The 22940-nt window shown below is 44.5% G+C and overlaps 1 protein-coding gene across 1 annotated transcript in view; it reads right to left on the bottom strand.

Annotated features, from left to right (window-relative positions):
• Positions 1-364: 364 nt before the first annotated feature.
• The window catches only part of LOC107191043 (junctophilin-1), a 53009-nt gene continuing 30433 nt past the window's right edge, over positions 365-22940 (bottom strand). Inside the window, exons 3-10 of the mRNA XM_015579990.1 lie at positions 19938-20233; positions 19630-19797; positions 18459-19505; positions 17955-18184; positions 17644-17781; positions 16807-17083; positions 3792-4004; positions 365-1859 (exon numbers count right to left, since the gene is read on the bottom strand). Of these exons, the coding sequence (XP_015435476.1) occupies positions 1773-1859; positions 3792-4004; positions 16807-17083; positions 17644-17781; positions 17955-18184; positions 18459-19505; positions 19630-19797; positions 19938-20233 (2456 nt within the window). The 3' untranslated portion in view covers positions 365-1772. The remainder of the gene's footprint in view (positions 1860-3791; positions 4005-16806; positions 17084-17643; positions 17782-17954; positions 18185-18458; positions 19506-19629; positions 19798-19937; positions 20234-22940) is intronic.

Here is a 22940-nt window from a genome sequence, read left to right as displayed (position 1 = left end):
TGGAACTTGTTCCGCGGGGAATCGGCCTAAAAATCGTCACGGTGATCTCTTCCTTCGTAAAAAAATTTACCGAAACCCCCACAAGACAAATCGCTACGCTGAATTTCTTTGAATTCACTGCATCGCGAGTACACCGTGTTTCGATATCAAACAACTTTCCTCGGTTCACGATCGTCGACAAGATACAAAGATCACGCTCAATATCAAAACGCTTCTCGATCGCGAATAAATTCTGATTCTCACGGTTTCCGTGACAACGAGAACGAAGTTACACAATTTCTTTTCATTTTTAACATTATATCGCGATAAACTGATGATATATCGCGACGAACAATTATTTTTCTTCGCGATCCACTCTCGGTCGTCTCGGTCGATACTTCCGTTTTTCGTTTCACGTGTCCCGATCGATCAGGGAAGGGGGGTATGTGACCAACGATCGCGACTGTTCGAAATCTTGTGCGCACCCTATAACGTGTATATAAAAAGTCGAAGAAGAGTGTCTATGTACAATGTTCGCGTGGAAGGCAAAAGGCTACACGAATAATACTTCGTACGAAGTGAATCTCCTCGACGGAGCTCGCGTAATTACAGTTTACATACGTCGATATCCCCGTATAACACCCATACAATATTACATGGACACGTCGATATAACACATGAATACATCGTAACGTTTAATCGCACAACAACCGTAACCGGGAACCCCTCTCTCGAATTCGTAGAAATCGGTAACAATCGTATAGAAACTCGAAACTCGTCGCCCATCTCGCAATCCCCTTTAATTACATCACTATATATAATCGATCCAGCGAATTTACTCCAGCAACTGTCCAGTCGATCCCATCGTCGGGACTCGGTAACCCCCTTTTCTCTTTTAATACGGGGGGGGCAACCAAAAAACCGTTTTGAAAAATACATATCTCCGACCGTCCACGTTCCCCCCTCTCCCCATTGAGAATCTCACGGAAAACCAATTCACGCTACTCTAGCCGCTCTAAAACGTCGCGTGTGTATAAAAGTGTGTGCGATATACTGGTTGTCCGCGCTCGAGTCGATCGAAAGAAAAAGAAAAAAAGATAATGGGAAAGTGTAGAGAGATTCGTGTGTGTGTGCGCACCGTGTTCAAGAGCGTGTGGCCGGTCCAGCCGGGACACGGCCACGGCCCTTTACAAATATTATTTATATTAAAATACTCGGTGTAAAAATATGTACGATACAGCCGGAGGCGGCGGGGTTCGTCAATATGTCGCGTGTACAACCCCGTCTGAGACAATCAAACGAAGGCTCTGGGCTCTTCTTCCCTCTTTAGCCGTTCAAGGAGATGCTCCGTTGAACCTCCATATTGGCTGGAAGAAGAAATCCTTCCAAAAAAGCAGTCGTCGCGGTAAAGAAGCCCGGTGTATATTTCGTGTAAATCGTTTCCTTCGATCATCTTGCAATCATCCCCTTTGGAAAAGTCGAGACACATCAGTTGATTTTGTCTTCGGTCGACACGATCCGTATATCCTTGTCTTCTTTGTTCCACGTCGACGCGATCGGGCAACGTTCGTTCGTTTAACCGTGGAACCGCGTACGTACGCTCGAAAACCCGTCTCTTCAGCAATTGTTCTCTTCGTGGTTTCGCGTCGTGCCAGGCACATTCTCCTTGCGTACACGGCCTGTTCGTTGCTTCTCGCGTTCTGGTATCCAGTGACAAACACGGGGCGTCGCGACGCCCACGGGTCTCAGGTCACGTCCACCACGAGTCCGTGAATCCGATCGTCGGCTGGCTGCTACGTCAGCAACTTGAAGAACATCAAGGCTAGGGATATGTTGATGAACAGCACCAGCATCACGAGCTGTTGTCGGGAGAACCAGTCCTGAAAGTATTCGTTTTCATGTTAATTATACGGTTTCTTAATCACGCTTTTCATATTTAAAAGTATACTCGAATTACTGCAAGAAATTATAAAGGGTGTCTCATTTAAGTGTGACCCCTCGAATACCTTTTTTAACTGTGAAAACGAAAAATGCGTTTTTTCAAATACTACGTGTTTCTACATCTTGCATTAGGTCATGTATTAGGTATCTGAATGTATTTTTTCAGGAGCTACGCGATGCAAAAGGGAAAAAACAACGATGACCTTTAAAACTTCGAGAGAAAAACAACCTTTAAAAACAACATCGCCTGCAGGATGCATACTGATAATTTAATGCCATTTAAATTACGTATAAAAGGTTTTTTGTGTTTTGACAATTAAAAAAAATTCGGGGGGTCATACTTAAATGAGACACCCTGTGTACCCTCGAGGCAGAATAGCGAAACGACACTGAATCACTGACTTCTTGCATTAATAGTTCCAATAAATTGATACTATTGCACATAAAATGACGTATACAGCGATTCATTTGAATCTGAAATGATTACAAATTATCGTTAACGACTGTCGATTTGTCCACGTGCAAGGCCTAATTAGTTATGTTCGTTTCATAACAGAACTTGTGACAATGTACCACACCTTTGCTTAATGTATGCGAAGAAACGCGAGAATCGTCATAACAAAAATAACCTCTCACGTCGTGCAAGGAAAAAAAACAGTATGAGGCTGAAATCTATGATGGATTACATAAAATGTTGCTTCTGTTCGAACGCCATCGGTGGCGTATACTACTTGTTTCCTCGCGACAGTGGTGGGGACTTTTCGACGACGGCGACTGTTTTCGCGAAAGGTGCTCGACGAGGTGTAATTGCGATTCAGAGGATGGCCCCCTCGCCGCGAGACCGGATATTCAAAGTGGCCGATTCCGATTAAACATTCATAATCACGTATCAATACCCGCGCGACCTACTCTTGCAATCATCCGATAAGAACGAAGCGGTTTTGCGTCGCCATCGATTCGTGGCGCGTGAGGTTCGTCGTCTCCCCTCTTTCCTTTTCTTTTTCACCAAGGCCACGTCGCCGAGGGTATTGCGTCTACTTTGTGTTCTACGCAACATTTCCATCGCGTTTTTACGAAATGTCATCGTTGTGTCACTTCTTTTCTATCCTCGACGATTTCGTCGTCAATCGAAGGTGTGGGTACGTGTCCCTTTAACGAAATGACACACTGTGATTCCTTTTTAGCGAAATGGCACATAATGGATTCCGTCTCGTTGAGACACGAAAGATCGCGAAGGTTCGGACAGAACTTGGATCGAAAGGAAGTACTGACGCATATCGGCGTCTGATTAATTAATGCTTCACGAAATGGATTATCGTTGTATCGTAGACGACACTACGTTCGGGTTCCTGTTGTCTAGCGACCTTACAGTATAATTTCACGTTGATTCACATGCATTGAATTTGAATTTTATTGTTAACACGATATGGGTCGACATTGCTCAATAGTTATGATGCTCAGTGTGAATTTCCCGCGAGATCTTGTAAAACTTATTGTGTCTGTAAATATGAGCGGGATCAGGATCGAAAGACAAAAGAAGCGATAGTTAATCGTTATTGATCATTCAGAGCAACGATGTATCACATACGACCAAACTGGATGACTCTATACAACCACTATCTTCCGTAGTGTACTATGAATCATTACAAGTTAGTGCGCAGCCGACGACCAGTTTGATCAGTTCCGAGAAAAATCTAGGGAACTCGTAAAAGTGTCTCTGTCCCAGAAACAAAGGCATCTCTGTGTGTACCTTGTCATTATCCCTTGCGTCCAGTACTTTCATCCACACTTTCCACCGAGGTCACGAGCCTTCCCCTCATTAGTGGATTTCCCGAAAACGAAAAGAATGGTCCACGTAAGGAAATACTTACTTTAACCTGAGGACTGACCAGATACAGCAGAGGATTGGCCCGGAGCCTTTCGCTCTCGTCGATCTGCCTGCGGATCTCCTCCCTCCTCATGCTGCTCAGAACACTGACTTCCTCCCTGGACAACGGTGCCGTGGCCGTAAGCAGAATGGGCTGCGCCACATCCGGCAACGATTTTTTTCTTTGAAGGGACACTGTCGCCGCCACTGGCATCGCCTGCACGAAGAAAGGAAACGAGAAACAAAGAGAGAGGTGGCCCTCGAATACGATCGATCGTGTGTAAAAAAAAAAAAAAAGAAAGAAAGAAAGGAAGCCTTAAATTCTAAGGGTGCAGGTATATACCCCGGGTGCGTGTCCGATGGGACAAAGAAAGGGCCCCTGCGACCGCCCGTTCACGGATCTTCCCAGAAATCACCGTGGAAGCGTAATCGTTTCCGCGATCCATGTCGATTCCCACTCCCTCGCGTGAAGATGATCCGTTGCTGTTGAGCCTGATTAATGGGGATACGTCTGGCCGACATTGCGTGTCAGAAACGAACCAATTGGCCCCTTTCTCGAATCGTACATATTTATCGATTGACAAACAGAAGTTCCTCGTGTGGTTCGTTTCTGACATTGGGATGGTAGAAGGAATTATCTCAAATTATTCTTCTATCATAGCTTAGACTGTAATTTTCGGACGGTTAATGTTTCTGGTGACCATGGATAACGATGCTCGGGTCTGTTTAAATCCAGATACAGACACCTCTCGATTATTGTCCCATACTCGAGTTCGCGCCGGGACAATAATCAAATATGGAGAAATGATTCAGACCCTCGTGAACTGATTTTTTTCACGAAATCGAAGCCTCGGCAACAAAAACGGAGGACAGGTTCCACGCGCCTGGACAATAATCGCGTAGAACAAGCCAGACAATAATCGAGAGGATTCTGTATAGACAATTTTGGAGTAATCAAACGTTAAATTCCATTGATTATCATGAGTTGCAAAAGTTGGACAAAGCTTCGAGAACGTATACGTCGAAATAGACCCAGGGCATCGCTGCCTTTAAATTCCTTGGAACAGAATTCTACCCCAGCTTAAGTGGGTTAAGCCTCGTAAGAAAGGATTTGTCATCGGTGAGTTGTCGGGGTTAAGGTTCCGCGGGGTTAGAAGAAACCTCGAGGTCTCCGTGAGTAACGACGGTGACTTTTTTGGCGTGGCATCGGACCGGTCCGGACGTTTACATGTTCATTAGTTCCACATTTCGAAGAAGCGAGACGGGGCCAGCAGCACCGGGGGAGAAAGGAAGACAAGAGGAATCCTTGGACGCGTTCCAAAACGTGAAGCCTCGCCTCGTAATCGTACGTAATAATGATGCAAAGGCCAGGCATTCGACTCCCCGATGCGTTGACCTTCGACACCAATTTTTCTTTCGTTTTTCCGTAGAAAATGAAGAAAGAAAGAACATACTCGAAAGCGATAAAACCCCCGATAACTATTATCAACGCGTGTATCCTAGTTTAGACCTCTCTTACGACAATTACTGTAAAATTAAGTCATCCAAGATAACGTCGAGTAAGTAGAACGATCCTTAGACTAGAAAAATTTGTGAAAAGAGCTATAAACCGCGAACGAGACCGGGCGAGATTATACTTCTTCCCTTATCGTCCGTCACGGAACTTTTCCCGCGTTTTACTAGGCGTAAAATTAGATCGGCGCCTCTGTTCCCCCTACGAGCGATAATTTTCCCTCCCCCTTCTCGAACGATAATCCTCGATGCCCATTAATTAGCCGCCCGATCGCGACTCCCGTTTCGTTTCACCATCGCAATCTCCAGGCCACGGGTCAACGAGACTCTATCCCCGGTTTCGAGTCTACTTTTCCAAAGATTTGTAAATCGCTAACGATAATGTCACGGCGATATCTGCGAAAGCAAAAGCCCGGCATTTAATTCCCCCATGCTCCAGCAAGGCTTTATCGGAGTGAATTTACAGGGGATACACGCGGCAGAATTGTCCCTTATCGTTCGACGTGATTCGGCGCTGCATCCGAAACAGCTGACCCGCCTTTTCGTGATGTATATTTTAACCGCGACCTCGTCTAGAATGTCACCTGTCAAAACGAACATCGAAACCAGTTCGAAACGTCTTCCTTAGGAACAACACAGCGAACGTTTTCTTTTACGAAGTTATCGAAGTCGTTATACTCGACTGTCATTCCCGTTGCGATTTCGATGTTAAAGAGATCTAGTTCGATGAATTTTACGGTTATATCAGAGATGAGACCTAAGATTTATAGAATGTTTATATACAAATGAGACAGAGATGTACGAAAGCTATTTGGTATCCTTTCGTACCTCCACAGGAGGCGCGACGATCCAGGATTCCGAGGCCCTCCTGGCCATAAGGGCAGGGCTGCATAGTAGCGCCTCTTCCTCCTCGTCCGGCTCTGACCAGAACATCTTTACCAAAAGTTCTTTCCGATTGTCACCGTGTATCGTTATTAAACGGAATTATTCTTTATGCCCGTCGCGGCGCACCGGTCGATACGTGTCTCCCATATTCCACAGAGATTCGCCGAACAACATTCTGATCGCGTGTCTCACCCCCCCCCGTGGGGATCCAGAACGGTGATCATAGATCGCACGCCGCTTCCTCCTCGCGGGTACCGATACTCAATTCAAACTGTTCTTACGTCTGGAGTGCCGCGAACGAGCGGACGATGAAAATTGGGAAAATTCGAAGGACCAAACGGACCTCCGCGGCGAGGAAGAAGCCAGGCCGCAGACTGAACGGCCCTGGCTCGCTCGACCGAAAATAGAGAGACGCCCCACTATTTTCACGTCGAAATAGCACTCGTCGAGGCGTCGCGACGCTCACGGCTCTGGGTAATACCGGACGACGATGCCAGAGCCTTGTCGATCCGCCGCTGGTTGATTTATGGCCGGTTGTCGTCGTGCCGTTCTCCCGTTGGCATTATTTCGGATACGTTTCGGTTTTTCGTTTACATGTGTCGAACGTTCCATCGCGTATTTTTAACCGAGGCTTAAGGTGGATGTTCGTTTTGACGGTTCGGAGAGCCATTACGTTCGCGGTGAACGAGAATTTTTTTTCTACGACATCTGCACACCTTTCTCAAGGGTTTGAACGCATATATTCATACAATTTTTCATCTTCGATAACAGCTGCCCGTTTCAAACGCGGTTCGTCCACCAGCGATTTATTGCACTCCTTAAATCGCTTAAATCATTTTTGTGCTGTCCTTACGCTGGTAGAACTTTCTCCGTACATACTACAAATGCGTTTTGCTGCATTTGCTGCTGTATTACCAAGTTTAAATTTATTAAGTATGAAAGCATGAATTAATTTTGACGTTTCGGTATTCATCTGTAATCTCGTGTACACAACGGAGTGTTAGAACAAGTGAAAATTACAGAACAAGTATACAACTTTAGAACAACTTTAGGCAGTACATTTGCAAATTACTGCACGAAATTCGACCCGAGTGATTGCTAACAGAAAAACCGTACAAAATCTTCCCAGTACCTAATAGTTTGCTTCAGTGATTCAACGAAATTTTTTATAATTTACGAAAACTGTGTTGTTGTACCTTTAATTGTCTAGCTAGGATGTAACGGTTGGAAATCGAGAATGAATGGACAGATCGTGTAATGACGGTAAGAATAGTCCCGTTTTTAAAGGACAAGTTCAATGGATTCGGTTAATTCGAAGCACGAAGCCTCCGAGATGGCGCGGTGTACGCAGAGAGGATTCTTCGGAGCCGTTCACGGCCGATACGCGACCGGAAATATCGTTACGCAAATAAAGTCGAACTCGCGTCGTTCTCTGATTCACCTGGCTGGCATGCGAATAATATTCGTCCGAGGTTTTCGAGAATTCTGCACCCGATCATCGCGCGCCAAAATGGGGCTCGGCCCACTTTATTTGTGGTTTCCTGTTAGTTACCTTGTGTCAACGCGCCCCACTATTTCCAAACGTCTTCGAAACAAATTTTCAAGATGCATCGTCAATTATACCTGATCGCTGTTTCGTTTATTTCCGTTAGTTTACTATATTCTGTTGGTTACGATTGCATTCAAATATTCCCAATGTTTTGCAATCCAAAGCAACGGTCAAGCGTATGCAGCGGTCAGCTATTGGACACTTGTTTTCTCGCTCGATTAATTATCGAATTTCGATCCTGTCGAAACAATAATTAGCCTTGCTAATCGCCGTGGTATCTTGTCGCAACTGTACTTTATTGCCCCGATCTCTTGACCCCAAGGCTTATCGGTATGCAAGGTAACACCGCCTCGAGCCTCTGTTATTTTTCCCAACGCCTCGACAATGCCACGCGATACTAATTAACAATCTCCCTCCATCCCTTCCCTCCCCGCCTTTGGAAAGTCGTCTGACCGTCATAGCAATTTCTCGTCGGTCTCTCGTCGCGTGATCCTCGGTTCGCGAATGGAACACGCGGACCAGGCGACGGAAATCCGGCGAATTCTGTATTCACACCCCCCCCCTACCCAACAAACGGGTTTATACGTGCAATTAAAAAAGAATCGATCATTCAACAATCGCGGTCATTCACTCCGCGGCTACGTTACGATTCCACCGTGGTACAAATGATCGTAAATACGCGAATGATCCTCTAGAAACTTCGGTCCCACGTTTTACATAACAGATTCTTTATTTACGAGACCTTTCCATATGGTATTGCTTGAAATTTTGTTCCACTCGAAATAGTTTAAAATAGCTATGTAATTTTAAACGAAAGATTTCATTGCGTTTCAAATACTCGAATCATAGATGAGTAAAATCCACATTTGTTTGTCAGTTGTGTAGATATTGTTTATAGAGGTGAATCTCGATGATCGGAATTTCGAGCATACCGCAGAAATTCTTTGGACGATGCAACGAGGAGACATTGATGTTAGTGGTGTTAGACGCTCCCTCGGAGCGAGCTACAAAAATATCGCGCACCGTTTTCACGCCAATATGTATTGTCTCGAGTTGGCATTGTCGCGACACATTCAATTGAACAATCGTACTTTGTTATGCTTCGCCGTGAATTTTTCCAGTCGAAATCTTGAAAGCAATATTGTCGAGGGAATAGAGGTGCCGATTGATCGTCGACATGTTTCAATATTAATTTCTAGCAATTTGCAGTTTCATTTAAACTGACATTCATGTTTCAACGATAAATTTAAATAATTAATACGCGAGAGGTCACTTAGTCTGTTTGATTGGAGATAGAAATGAAAGAAAAAAAACTGACTTTGTGGTTAAGAAAATCATTATCCAACGTCATTCTAATCGACATGCTTTTAATCTGTCGGCCAGTAACAGCTTTTACACCATATACATAAATACATTCAATACATCGAACCAACGTTTGCAATATCGTTGTGTAACTAATGAAGTTTCTTTCGCCGGTCGATTACTCTATTACCGTTAAAATCGTTTCCTCGGAATGTAACCTGGAAGTACATCGTCGTGTGTATGTATGTGTGTGCATCGGCTATTCACGTTTATCGATGTGGTTAACGCGAGTCGAAACTTCTTTACGTCGATTCCTCCACTAAGACAACGCTACGAACCATTTTTATAATAAAATACGGTTTAATCTCGTTTCTACAGTTTCGTATTATAGTCTCTGTGAGTTGTTTTGTCGCGAGTATGCCAATGAAATTTGACCATTCGGTAAGCAAACGAACGTAGAAATGTTTTTCATGAGATCACTTACAACATTACTCCAATGAATTCCAGCACAGAGAAAAAGTATCAAGATACTTGTATTAAATATTCGTGACAGATTAACGAGATTGTGAGTACGCAAGAGATCAATATGTAGCTTCCGGAATGATCAAATTTCATCGTGTTGTACTCTCTGGAATCACAATTGCATCCGAGTTTCTCGAGAAAAAGACACTTTTGAAAAAGCTTGGCACTTGAACAACCCCGGTCCGCATAAAAAATAGTTTTTCGAGAGATCAAGAAACTTGGGGGAGATTCAATTCCAACCGAGCTCTCTAACCTACTCGTTTATTTTCGCGTGGTTCCAGGTTTCATTCGATTTGATACGCCAGGTCATGTCCGTCCTGTGTCTTCGTTTCTTTAGGCACGACCGTTGTTTAGGTACGATTGCAACCACGTTGAATCGAAAATCCGTGAGAGAGCTCCTCTCTCCGTGAAACAAGCCTGACATGCGCTTTCCATCCGATAGAAAAGCTCTGATCCCCGTAAAAAGAGTTTAAAAATTTCCGTAGGAACGCTTGATTACCGGCGTGACTTGAGCAAGGTGTGTGGCGTGTTAGAAATTCAGCGTTGTTCTCGAAACGAATATCTTCTTTTTTTTTTTTTCTGTTCAGAAATAGAGATCGTCGAAAAAGTACATCGTTCGTTTACGTTCAAGACGCATTCAACGTGGTGCTCGAAAGGCGTTCGTAATTGTACAGTGAAAAGTCGTGATCAAAATAGAGCATTCTGTTAGATTTATATACGTCCTCGCGTGTGTTTGTAATTGCGAAGAGTCAGTGGTGGGTGGGACCGTACCTAACGCACAAGATTAATACTTTCCCGCGTCTGTCTAATTCGATGAGGGAATTTAATGTTTTGCAGAGGTATGTCGAATTTATACGTTACGTATTCATAATGCACATTTGGTACTGACGTTTGTGCTTCTTTGACGACTAGGATCCAACCCTTTTGAGAAGTATGACGATTATCACGGAATTCATTAAAAGAGAGCATACGTTGGATAGAGTTGGGAATTTATTACAAAATTAATTTCGAGATTACAGAGTGGATTGCAAAGTGAATTTTAAATCGCTACTCAAGGTTACTTTGCCCCATCGTGAATATGTTAGATTCATCCCACGTTACCTCACGTCTTCCTATCATTGCTAGATAGGGGGAAAAGACTGTGTAGTAACTTTGAACGATTAGTGGATTTTCTTTCGGCTGTGTTCTTATTAAAACTTCTGTGATATAAGGGCAACCCTCCCTTACTCATCGTTTCCATTCCGAAGACTAAATCTTCCAGAAGTCTACTCTGAAGTGGACCAACAGGATAAAGAGTTCGGTACAACACAGAGATTCGCCTCGTTCCAATCGACTTCCATCTCGAAAAGGTTGATCGTCGTCGATCATTTGTACAGTATCACCACCTAAGTAATTATCTCACGCTACAATGTCTCACCATACTTATCTCTACGGAACATGTGTGTATATATAACGTGTTACGTGTATATTTATATATATATGCATCCCATCCTGTGGAACTGTTACAGTATATATCATAGACTTTACAGAGTGACGCTACGTCATAGAAGCATGCGTTAGAAAAATAATGTCTCTGATCAAAAAACAGGAGAAAACAAGCGGCGTGGAGGTGGAGGAGAGAGAAGATTATCCTTAGCGAGACTCACGAAGCCACCATGCCGATCGGAACAAATGATCATGGTGAACAGGGTGGTGGGAGTGACTTGGGGTTGAGAATGCGTTCGACAATCACATTTGGTGAAAGCTACAGTGTGGTCATTAAATCAATCGGAACTCTAGTATATTCTCAAACGAATTTTTTTCACGAGTTTAATTCAACGTGGATGGATATATAATACACAGAAGGGAATTCCAACAATGGGAATGCTAATTAATATTTTTACATTCTTCTACCAGCAATAGAATTGTCGTTAGACATCAGTATGTTTTCTTTGAGCTACTGAAATGGAAGAATCTGTACGCAGTTAAAGACTCCAATTTCACGACCACACTATACATATATATGTACATATATCGTTTGCACGGAGTATGATATCCGACCGATAGCTAACTGACAAGAGAACTGTTTATTCCCCTGAAAATTTCGAATTTTTTAAAGCTCCACAGGTTTGTAGAGAAAGGCAATTTTTCGTTTTTGCTGATATTCGGTCCTTCAGGGCGAGACCACGGTTAATATTTGGTTCCACCTCAAAGAACCGAATATCGACGAAAACAAAAAATTGTCCGATGCTTCTATCGAAGTCCCCTAAAAATTTGCGAATATTTTTAAAAAATCAAAATTTTCATGATACTGAAATTCCCTTGTGAGTTCGGTTTTCGAGAGAGAGAAAGAGGAAGAGGAAATGGCGTTTACCCTGTTGATGCGGGGTTGCTCGAGAGGGACGGGTTCGAAGCTTTGTTAGAAGAGGAGGATAGAAACAAGAGCGATAGAAAAAATTTGCAAAAAACCACCGGTCCCCGCCTCCACACCGCGCGCGCGCGAGCGAGCGAGCCTTACCTTTCGGATTTCCCTCGGATTGCTTACTTAATGGACGTGTAACATCATTACGTTGTTTCGCTTAATTAAAATGGACGTGTGTACACACACACACAAACACTTTGTGCTGGGTTCAAATAATTTCCGTGCGTGTGTGTGCTCGTGCGTGCTCGATTCCCGATCATTTTTTTTTTTCACCGGGACGGAACTGCTCGAGGTTACAGGAAAAGAAAATGGAGAATGGGAATCGTTAGATAAGGGTTGGTTAAATGTTCACATAGTTCGGAGGAAGATTAAATTATTATGTTTCCGCAAACTCACGTTATTGTACCTGTGCCCTCTGGATGTTAACCGATTTGCGATCCTTGCAATTTCGATTGTACGTGAGAAATTTGATTTATTATATTGAATATCGTGTTATGATTTTGATTGAGCTGTCGATACGTCTGTTTGAATTCGTATCACGATGTAGTTACAGAATTTTCTAAATAAATGTAACTGACAGGTAGCGGAATTTTTCTATCGTCTGTTGAATCGTTTTACAGGGGCATAAAAGTGATCGCAATCTCGACAAACCGAGCACAGATCGCGTGCATCGCCCGAGGGGTGTGTATTCTCTTGAATTCTTCGTGTTCATTGCTCTGCTACGTCTATTGTGCTTCCCATAAAAAAATAATTTCGTCTGTCTCTGACAAGAAGGCGGAAAGAACGTCGCTCGCTTGGTTCAATGCCTCGAATACGATTTTAACCCTTTCAGCCTCATTAAAAAGTTCCCCCGATCGCGTTCTTCTATTTCGTTCTTCACCTTTGACGTTTCATTCACTTCGATCGACACGTTCGTTCTTTTAATTCCATGATTAAGTATTCGATTCTCTTCGATTCAACATGTTTTCCTCGTTACTTTTAGTCTTCGTTTCTACGTGTGATTCAGCACCGAAAGGGTTAACAGCCTATCGATCTTCAGCCGCGAGTTATCTATATACGTAGTAGCTAATAACAATCTACGACCAGGTACAAGTTCTGCTTCGCTAATTCGCACAACGAAAAATCGTTACCCGGGGCAAGGCTACGAAACCTGCAAACGCATACACGAAAGAAGCTTGGCAAACAGAAACCTTTCTACCGCAAACTGAACGGTCCTCGGCGAGCCACGAAGTTCATTCGACTAGAGATCACCGATGACTCACGATGACACATTGTTCGCGGGTTTATTCTTATTTGGAACCAGTGAGTCAACCAGACAGTTTCTGAATTCATATTTAAACGAACCGGACATTCTCAGAGGAGACTTTCACCAGGAGTTCATCGTTTCATTTTCTATAACAAAGGAAATCTGTTCACCTCGGTTCAGGGACCTTTCCGGCCTATCTGTGACGATTCTTTCGTCTAACGACGTTGGCTAAAAATGACACCCGAACATCCCATAAATACGTTCAATTTATTAACCTAAAACGGTCTCCCTCGATCTATTAAAACCGATCCAATTGTCTAAATATAATATTACCTAACGTTTAATAGAACGAACCAGTGTGTTGATCCCCTAAATCAGCTACCATACCGTTCGTCCGAAACAACTAGTCTACCGTAGCCTCGCCCCGAAACCCGCGGTGTCTGGCGCGCGTATCGCCGAGACTTAAACTGTTCGATCTGAAAATATTATCTTTTTCGACGCACACCAAACAATGGTTCCGGTCTCTGTTCCCCTTAACACGGCCGCCACGATGTAAACCGTGAGCGTTGCTCGTTGACTAAACCGTGACCCCTATAGTATACACAACCCGGCTTGAGACGTGCCCGTTTGGTTAAAATCCGTTCAAACATATTCGTAGCTGTGTTTGATCGATCCAGGAGCGTCTGCGACCGCGAGAACGTACATGTAATCTTCGCAGAAACACCGGTTCCGGGTCTAGACACCGGAGGGGGCTGGCCGTCAACGTTTCACTCGCGGGCCGTTATCGTTCAACAACGGAGGCGTTATGTAAAATATGATCTCTGGGTCTGGGAATGTGTACTGGGGGAATGGGCTGGTCGGTGGTGGAATGTGAAGTGCGTTTTTTTTTTCTTTTATCGTTCGTTGAAGCTTCACAACAGACGAAGCGTCCGGAGGCTGTTCGTCGCGAATAGACCCTGGATCCTCGAGCAACTACGAATTTTACATTTATCGATTTCTTCATTGTCGTTCGATTAAAATTCATTGCTTTCTTCTTAGAGACAAGCACGCTAGCCTCGATTACACGGTACAGAACATTACACCCTTCTGGGCGATATTAAACACTATGTACACTAAATACACTGCGACACGAATATATTAAACTACTGTACTCGTGAACCACGTGGAATTTGTATACAGGGTGAACCACGAATCGTGGTCAGTAGAGATTACTCTGTTATTAGCAGTCCGATCGAAAATGGTTTTAGCAGGTATAGCGTGGTTTCAAGAGAACTTTAACGCGATTATAGCAAATTTTTTCTCAACTCTTTGTTCTCATGATTTTCCAAGGTCTGACGGTGCACGAGGGTGGTGCAATCGTATAACCTCTTATAAGAGCCTCCAAGTATTCCATCATCCCCAAATACCGTGATTGCTCGGACATCCAGAGTCTGATCGCGAACCGCCCGGTTTCTCGGCTCCGCCTCGGCTGTACACGCGAGAGAAACACGGGCCGATTGAGCCACGGTTACTCTCTTAATAATCGCATTTGTGTACATATTATTATAATACTTATACTCAGAGGGTTGCGCGGCCCTTTGACGCTGCGGTGAAGGCGGGGACCGTCCGGTCTGCGTCCTGGGATGGCATGCACAGAACACAGCACAAAATGCCACACAGTTACACAGAGACAGACAAATTCGACAAAGAAGAAAAAAGATACAGATAGACAAAAAACTTGGGGGCGTTGACGTGGAAGGGATGGGGGTTGGTATGGGTATTCGTGATTTTAATATCGATCGAAGGGATGAAACTGATCGGTTAATTCGATAGCATTAGATGACAGGGAAGCGTGTATAAATTAAAGGAACCGTGTGTAGCCTGGGAGCTTTTTTTGCGATCATGGCTGTCGATCCTTCGAAGCGTATATACGGTCGGCGTGAAGTCGTTCAACGGTTTGCCACCGAGAAAGTACGATATGGACGAGAGCAACCGATTACTGGATCGAAATCAGACCGGAGAGGATAATTATGGGTCAGCAAGCTAGCAACTAACCGCGCATAACTACACGATATTCAAAATGCGGAGAATATGATCGTTCGGCTCGCTAATAGGGACTGCTTGGAGCGTAATTGTACGATGCGGCTAATCATCAGCAGGCAGAGTCAAACGAAGAATCGAAAGTATCTATACATACAGGGTGTTTCATCTAACACTGTCACCTAAATTACTGGTACATTGTTTGCTGTATGAAAGAATGTTTCAAACACAAGTTCTTTGGTATCAAAGGGGGCACGCAGTGTAATAATTAGTTCTTTTGTTGTTTTGCATTTTTATCGAGATACGGTCACCTCGAGTATTTTAACCGGAAAATTTGATCCTGCGATTGGAAAGAGTGTTGAACGCTGAGTAGAAAATTATTTTTGACAATTACTGAAATAAACGTCAAAATAGCAATAAGATACTTATTACATCGTATTCCCCCGTTGTTACAGTGTAACTTTTGTCTGAAATATTTTTCATATAACAAACAGTTTATGTGTAATTTAAGTGATAGAGTTAGGTGAATCACCCTGTATATAGGGACTTTAGAAGGAAAGATCTACGGAATCGTACGCATACTTTAAGAGTCTACGTGGTGGGCTAATAAGTCGATCCGTGGTTTACTTTTACTGGAATCTCACGTCGTTTTCTTGTCGGGAGGCTCGCTAAACGATTACGTCGGCCCAAAGGTATTTCCTTTCACGAGAAAATTCTCTCCTTCTCGCGCGTTTCGGCTGTATAAACTCTCCGCGTTCGGCACAGGAACCGTGAATGAACGAACAACAACGAACGATTGTTATTTTGTTTCAGCGTGGCCCGCGGTATTTTCGAAACGATACTCCGCGGAAAAGCGTCTCTCGTCTGCCTGTGCGCGCGCTTCGCCGAAATATCGCGGTTCCGACGAAATGATTATTAAGACTTCTTTCCTCTTTAATCGCGATACGATCCTTTCCTAGGACACGTTTCACGGAGAAACGTACTTGCGTAACGGGGATGCTTCGTGAAGAGACTAGTGATAAACGCCTAAAATGATGCACTAAGGGAAGATCGAGCGGAAAATGAGTCGCGAGTCTGCTTGGATCATTCGTATATTTCGTTCGAGGCATAGAAGTTTCAATTCACTTCATATTTGCCAGATAATAAACATTACCTAGTGGAGGATCGAATGTTGAAGGAAATATTTATATTATCCTTTATCACAGTGAAACTTGAAACACTATTCAGAATTTTTAGCACCTCAGTACAGTAAATCATCGATGAGTGCTCGAAGGTTCCTCGGCACTAAGTGTTAGCACAGGGTGTTTCACTGGTTCCACACGGGTCCCATCCAGTTGTGGGGATGACATCTAGACAGTCAGTACCGACGATCCTCCGAACACTAATCGATGATTTACTGTATTCTCCAATATTGAACATTGCAAACAGAAGGGTGAAATATCAGATCCAAGTAGATTCATGGCTCCTCCTTCGATTCTCGTGAGGCGAGTGCCAGGTCGACGGTGTCGCGTGAGAAATAGGAATATAAATGTAATAATATCTATTATGGTGGGGTTGATAAGAACGAAAAGAGAAAGACTCACCTTCGGGCCGCCTCCCCCGCCGCCACCGCCGCCGCTGCCGCCTCCGCCACCACCGGATGCGGTTGGACCGCGTCCGGGAGTGACGTAGAGGCTCTCTGTACGCTTAGGCTGTCCCTGGCTCGGCAGAATGTCCTGTCCAAGGCCACGGTTCTTCAGCAGAGCCCCCTCGAACTGACCGGAAGTCGAGGCGGCGTATGTCGGCGTCGCAGAGCCGCTCCCCACCACGGATCCGTTCAGCGGTGTCCCTGATCGAATCGCGCTCGGTGCTCTCGTTGATCTGCACACCGGAAGAAAATCAAACAAAATTTAAACCTTTCGAACCAATCGTGAATTCCATTGCTAGATTGATATTTTGTTGATTTTAGAGTTAGAAAGAATGTCTAGGCGAGAGTAAAGCCATTCATCGTGTAAATCTTAATACTAAAATTAGAATTAAGGGGGAGTGTGTAACGTCTTGAAACGGTCAAGGTTCGAAGATTCTTTGACAAGGTAAATAGGGATCTAGATTCTTCTGACTTCGATGAATGTAGAGCTTTAGTTTGACAGGTGTTCTGGTTGAACATGACAAAGATAGAGTAGGAAGTACAGTAACTCATACATTTGTTCATAGAAGGCTGTTTCATTTATTTCACCGGGTTACGTATCAAACTACGAATTTCATTTCGAAAATAAGACCAAATGATAAAAGTAAAAATCTTGAGGATACATAAACGTAAATCGCATACAAATTTGTATAGTTAATTGTAATTTGGTAAGTTATGAAGGAATACGTGAGCCACGGTAGATATTTTATAACAGTCTTTTGGCCGAAATAAGGCAAGAAGTATTTCTAGTCACCTGTCGAGCATATCCTGGGGCGGGTTCGTGATGGTTTTATCGACGGACGGCTGTCTCGATCCTGTCAACCGGGAATGCGCTCTGGCGTAACGATCCACGGAACTATCACGGCTGGGCGGCCTCTTGTAATGATCCAGTCTGCGAAACGATAGATCGGTACCGATCGTGTTACAAAAATGGCACTCGAGAGCAACTAACTCTACGATAGAGAATCTAATCGATATAACATAAGTATTCTACGGTGCGATAATTTTATTATTCTTTCGAGTCTAAAATATATCGATGCCTTCGATATAGATTAAATTCGAGACCTGTCGTTTAACGTCTGCCCAATAGTCCCGGGTCGATCTTGCGGGCTCAAGACCCTGCTGTTTCTTCGTATACTCGTTGAACTCGATGGTCGTTGTGGATCCCCAATCCCGTCGGGCTGATACTGTTGCTGGATTTGGGTTTGAGACGGCGGCGATTGCTGTTGTCCGTACAGTTGTTGAGAACCGTACTGGTTCACCTGACCGGGCCCATACTGATTGGGTATTGTCATCTGAAACGATTGAATACAGTCGATTCGAATGTTCGCACGAGTGGAAAAGAATCGAACCGGAAAAGCAACGAATCACACAGTTAATCCGCCACACTTCATTAGGAGATTAGCGTTCGTTTAGGAACACGCGTGTACAAGCCAGTTGTCACATGTCAGGCTGGAACAACACCAGGGTCATTAGGATGACATCGTGTCGGGACACGGTGATCCCTGGTCAGATTATACCAAGATAAAAACGAAAACCACAGACAACCAATCCAATTCGATTTATCACCTGTTGATTCGGATAAGCCTGCATATTCTGGTAGCCATGCGAGCCAGTCGGCTGTTGCTGATACGAATACTGATCTGCCTGGGGTGGGCTGATTGGTTGGTACTGCGGCTGACCGTACGGACTACCCTGAACAGGGAACTGATTTTGCGGGGGGTACTGACCACCCTGATACTGGCCGGTTTGCTGATACTGATTCGGTATATTGTTCGGATACTGGCCTGGCTGAATCGTATTCTGGGCCATCGGCTGTGGGTACTGAGTTTGGTAGAGGTTCTGGCCGCTCAGGGTAGTCTGATTCAATTGGCTTAGTGGCAGTTGATTCACGAGCTGTGCGGGAGTCACCTGATTCGGTATCTGATTCTGCGTGAGCTGGTTCTGCGGCAATGGATTCTGATTCTGCGGCATTTGATTCTGCTGGGTCTTCATGCTGGCCCGCCTGATCGATTGCATCACATTGCTGGCGGTGGATGTCGCCGATGTGGTGGTCGTCGTGGTTGGTTCCAACGACGATGTTGGGCTCTTCATGGTCGTGGAACCGGGCTGATCCACGCTGGCCGCCTTGTGAAGGATACTTTTCCCTGGCACGGTGTCCTGGGGCGGTGGCACGTATTTTGGTATCTCTCTGTTCCGTAACCTCTCCAGGCCAGGCTGCCGGAAGTCCGGGGCTGCGCCGATGTCCGCGAGCTCCGCTCTTCCGCGTGCGGTCGCCGTTCTCGAGATCGCGATATCGGCCTTCTGAAGAGCGATCTTGCTGGCTCTTTGCGCCGCGTTCACCGCCGCCTCTATCCTCTCACGGAATTTCGCGGATCTGATAAGGAACAGATGCTTCTTCTTCTGGCTGGTGATCAGTACGTTGTTCTTGTACTTGCCCTCCTCTTTAGTGCCGTCCCGGAACGTCGTCACACCGTAACCGTACTTACGGTTGTTGAACCATTCACCCTCGTACCGAAGACCGTCGCTACGCTCCGATATACCGAAGCCTGTCCTCTTGTCGTTCTTCCACTCGCCTAGGTACGTCTCGGTCACCGAGGCGTCCATTTGCTCGTCCTGAAATCCAGAACGATGTCCTTAGGGGATTGGGGAATAACATTCGAATTATTTTATCTCGTGGTGTGAGAATTGATTCGCGTAAGTGGATGGTCGATGATCGTTTAATGAGAAAATACTTCACCTCGATGACGAAGGACGCGTTGCTGTCCGTGTGAACGGACGCCGATGCCTGACTCTGCGAGCTCTCCGTCGACATCCATGACGCCGAGCTGGCGTTGCTTCTAATACTGCCTCCGGTGCCGCGTTTCTCCAAGTCGCCCGTGCTCCTTTGTTTTCGGATTTTCAATCCCTGCAATTATTTTATTACGTCATATATATTGTAACTATTAGGAATACAGTAAATCATCGACGTGTGTTCGAAGGCTCCGATGGTTTATTGTATATTAATTTATTGATGGCAATTGGATGGTTTTAAAATCAACACTTTACCGAGAGAATACCCTTCTTCAAAGACTTTTCCGTGAGGCTTTTCCTCCGCGCCGGAGGATCGTCGCTTCTGGCTTTCAGCACAAAACCACCCCTGCTGTCGTCGACCCGACGATCCCTTCTGTCGGTCGGTTCCGGTGTTGGCGCGACCGGTCCTCCGCCGTCAGCGCTTCTCAGAGACGTCAAAGAGGCCCTGACTTGCTTCGATGGTTTGTAGTGACTCGCTAAACCGAACGGCGCGCTGGCTCTCACGCCGTAGCCGTGTCTCATACCACGATACCATTGGCCCTGGTATGTACCTGTAACGACAACCACCCTTCGGTTAATTATTTCTGTCTAACATCTCCAATTTCCTCGACGCAGTGAGTTTTCAGTTAAAATCCGTTCTAGCAAAATACTAAGTGTCTTGATTCACCCTGTCCGTGATATTAGTATCACATTACCACCCCTCCATTCCTCTATCCCTGTTCTAATATTACCACGCCTCTATTCCTCTTTTCTGTTCTAACATTATTACCCCTCCATTCCTCTATCGTTTTCTAACATTACCACCCCTCTATTCCTCTATTCTGTTCTAACATTACCACCCCTCTACTTCTCTATTCTGTTCTACATCTGTTTCCTCGATGCAACCAGTTTGAACTAAAATCTGTTCTAGCAAGATACTCAGTGCCTAGATTCACCTCGTCAATAAAATTACGAACATCGCTATTCCTCCCTCCTACACAAAAATTCACGAAGATCTTAATGTATTTACTCCAGGAAAATTTATATTCTCAAAGTGTATTCGCGCAGCCAGCGTCAAGTTTGGTAGAGGGTAGCGCGCCCCTTTAATTGACTCCTCCGTGACAGAATACACCCTTCTTGCACTACTGAAACACTGTATGCGACTCAAAGCCCCCGAAAATCCGATTCACAGGACACTGCGCTACGTGCGGACGGGATACGTGGTGATTTCCACGCGTAATAAGGCGCATTGTTTTTGCCCTCACGAAGCGTGACCGCGTTTCAAAATGTCCCGCGTGAGTCACAGGGCGATCGCGAAACAAACGTGTTACGGCGGTTCGTCGGTCGCTCTTCGGGGAATATGCGAATTCCATCCCGATGAGATACACACCGCAGACCGTCTGCAGACCGTCGATGTAACCGGACGAACGATCATCGTAAAAACGAGTCATTAACGGCCGCCCCGATGTTTTCGTGGAATAATTTCACTCTTTGTCGAGGATTCGTCTCTTTCTTTTTCTCTGGTATTCCATTCGGTCGGTTTTTACTTCTCCCCCGGCTCGACCGAGTGGAACAGCTGTTACAATTTTATGGAGGGTATGGTATGTACCATATACTATATGGTAACGAATCACGAGTATTCGAATATTTTACCCTCGGCGTTATTCGACATTTACATTTGGGCAGAAATAGGGAAATTTGTTATCTGGATCAGTGTGTCCTAACCTTTTTTGGATCATGCTCTACTAGAATTCTGTTCTGAAAAAAATAAAAAAGGGTCATAGGTAAAACTGTCGGGATGAATATCAGAGATTTGCTAATCGTCCTCCAAAATATTCAAAATACAAATTTTGGTTGTTTTTTTTTTCATTTTTAACTTAATGAAGTAGTTATTTTCTTAGTTATTTCAATAAAAATATAATATAATAAATTCTAAAAAGGTCGGGATCAAAGTGTTAATAAACCACAATTTCAATTTCCTTCTTATCTTATTAATATCAGAGTTATGAAATTTTATATTCTCAGGGTCCCAGTTTTACCCTGATCACCCCTATCATTTATCGAAGTGGATACGTAAGAGGATCCTCACCGTTGAAACCCCTTCGTTAAGATTCACTTTCGGTGATATCTCAACGCCAGCTTCTCTCGCGAAAAAAAGAAGAAAAATACGTATTTCGTCGCAGGCCGAAACAAAGCATGTTTCGAGCGCTCCGCGTTGATCAACAAAGTGGCGCAGCGTCTCCGCGAAAGCGTTTTCCGCGCCGCGGCTCCCCTATTATTCGGCCAACAATAATCATCGCAGCTCCCCGGCCCGTATTCGAGTCGAGGATTAAAAAGGAAAAAGTGGCGCGATTGCAGCCGGGAAAGGTGCATCGTCGTTTGTCATTACACGATGCATCGTCGTGCTTCTCTGCCTTTCTGCACTTTGAAATGAAAAATTCAATTCGTAACTTTACCATCGGTACAAACAAACGAGAGACCTCGTTGCTTTCGTCGAAGCTTCGATCGATCCTGCGTGTTTAATTTCAGCTGCATCGAATAATTTTGCACGTGTTCCTTGAACGATGGAGAATTAATTGAAAGTCCTCACGCGTCGTAATTAAATTTCATTTAATTAATTAACGTTTCGATATTACTTCCAAATTTGTCAAGACCTTTCTCGTTGAGAGATTCTGAATAGATGCTCAGGGTAAATTTCCTTCGTTTGTGACCGTGAATCGACTATATGGCATTAAAAAATTAACAGCGGAATTCGGTCGTGGGGATGATTTATCTATTTGTCGAGGTCGTTAAAGGGTGCCTCTCGTCTCTAGCTGATCGATCGTCAAGCAGCCTCGTTTCAGAAAAGTGTACGGTCTGGAGTAGAGAAAGAGAGTGCGAGGGTTTGGGAGAGAAAACGGAGTCTGCGGACGGGGCATTATTGCAGCCCGACTCGTACATATGGAAACGCGGCCGACGACGACGACTATTCTCCCTTCCAACCGGAATATTATTTCGCCAGCATTTAAGCAAGTGGGTCACGCCGTGCTTCTCGACACGGTTCAGCCGATCTGAACCGTGGTCCACGAAATTACGCCTGGTAAATCGCTAATCTCCTTCTCTTCTTCGCTAATTAACCGTCGAACCAGGGGGCTTTGTCCGTGGAGATCTGTGTGCCTTAAAGCTTTCCGTGACGTTGTATGTTTATTTATCAATTATACAGACGGCTGTGTAACGTATATATTTAATTAAGTATAATTAGTAATAGTGGAACTAAATAGAAATTTTCATTTCTGTTTG

The sequence above is a fragment of the Dufourea novaeangliae genome, unplaced genomic scaffold (genome assembly GCF_001272555.1).
Source record: "Dufourea novaeangliae isolate 0120121106 unplaced genomic scaffold, ASM127255v1 scaffold221, whole genome shotgun sequence".
Taxonomy (NCBI): Eukaryota; Metazoa; Arthropoda; class Insecta; order Hymenoptera; family Halictidae; genus Dufourea; species Dufourea novaeangliae.
The sequence above is the reverse complement of the archived record's forward strand: the minus strand, read 5'-3'. Positions and strand labels throughout refer to the sequence as shown.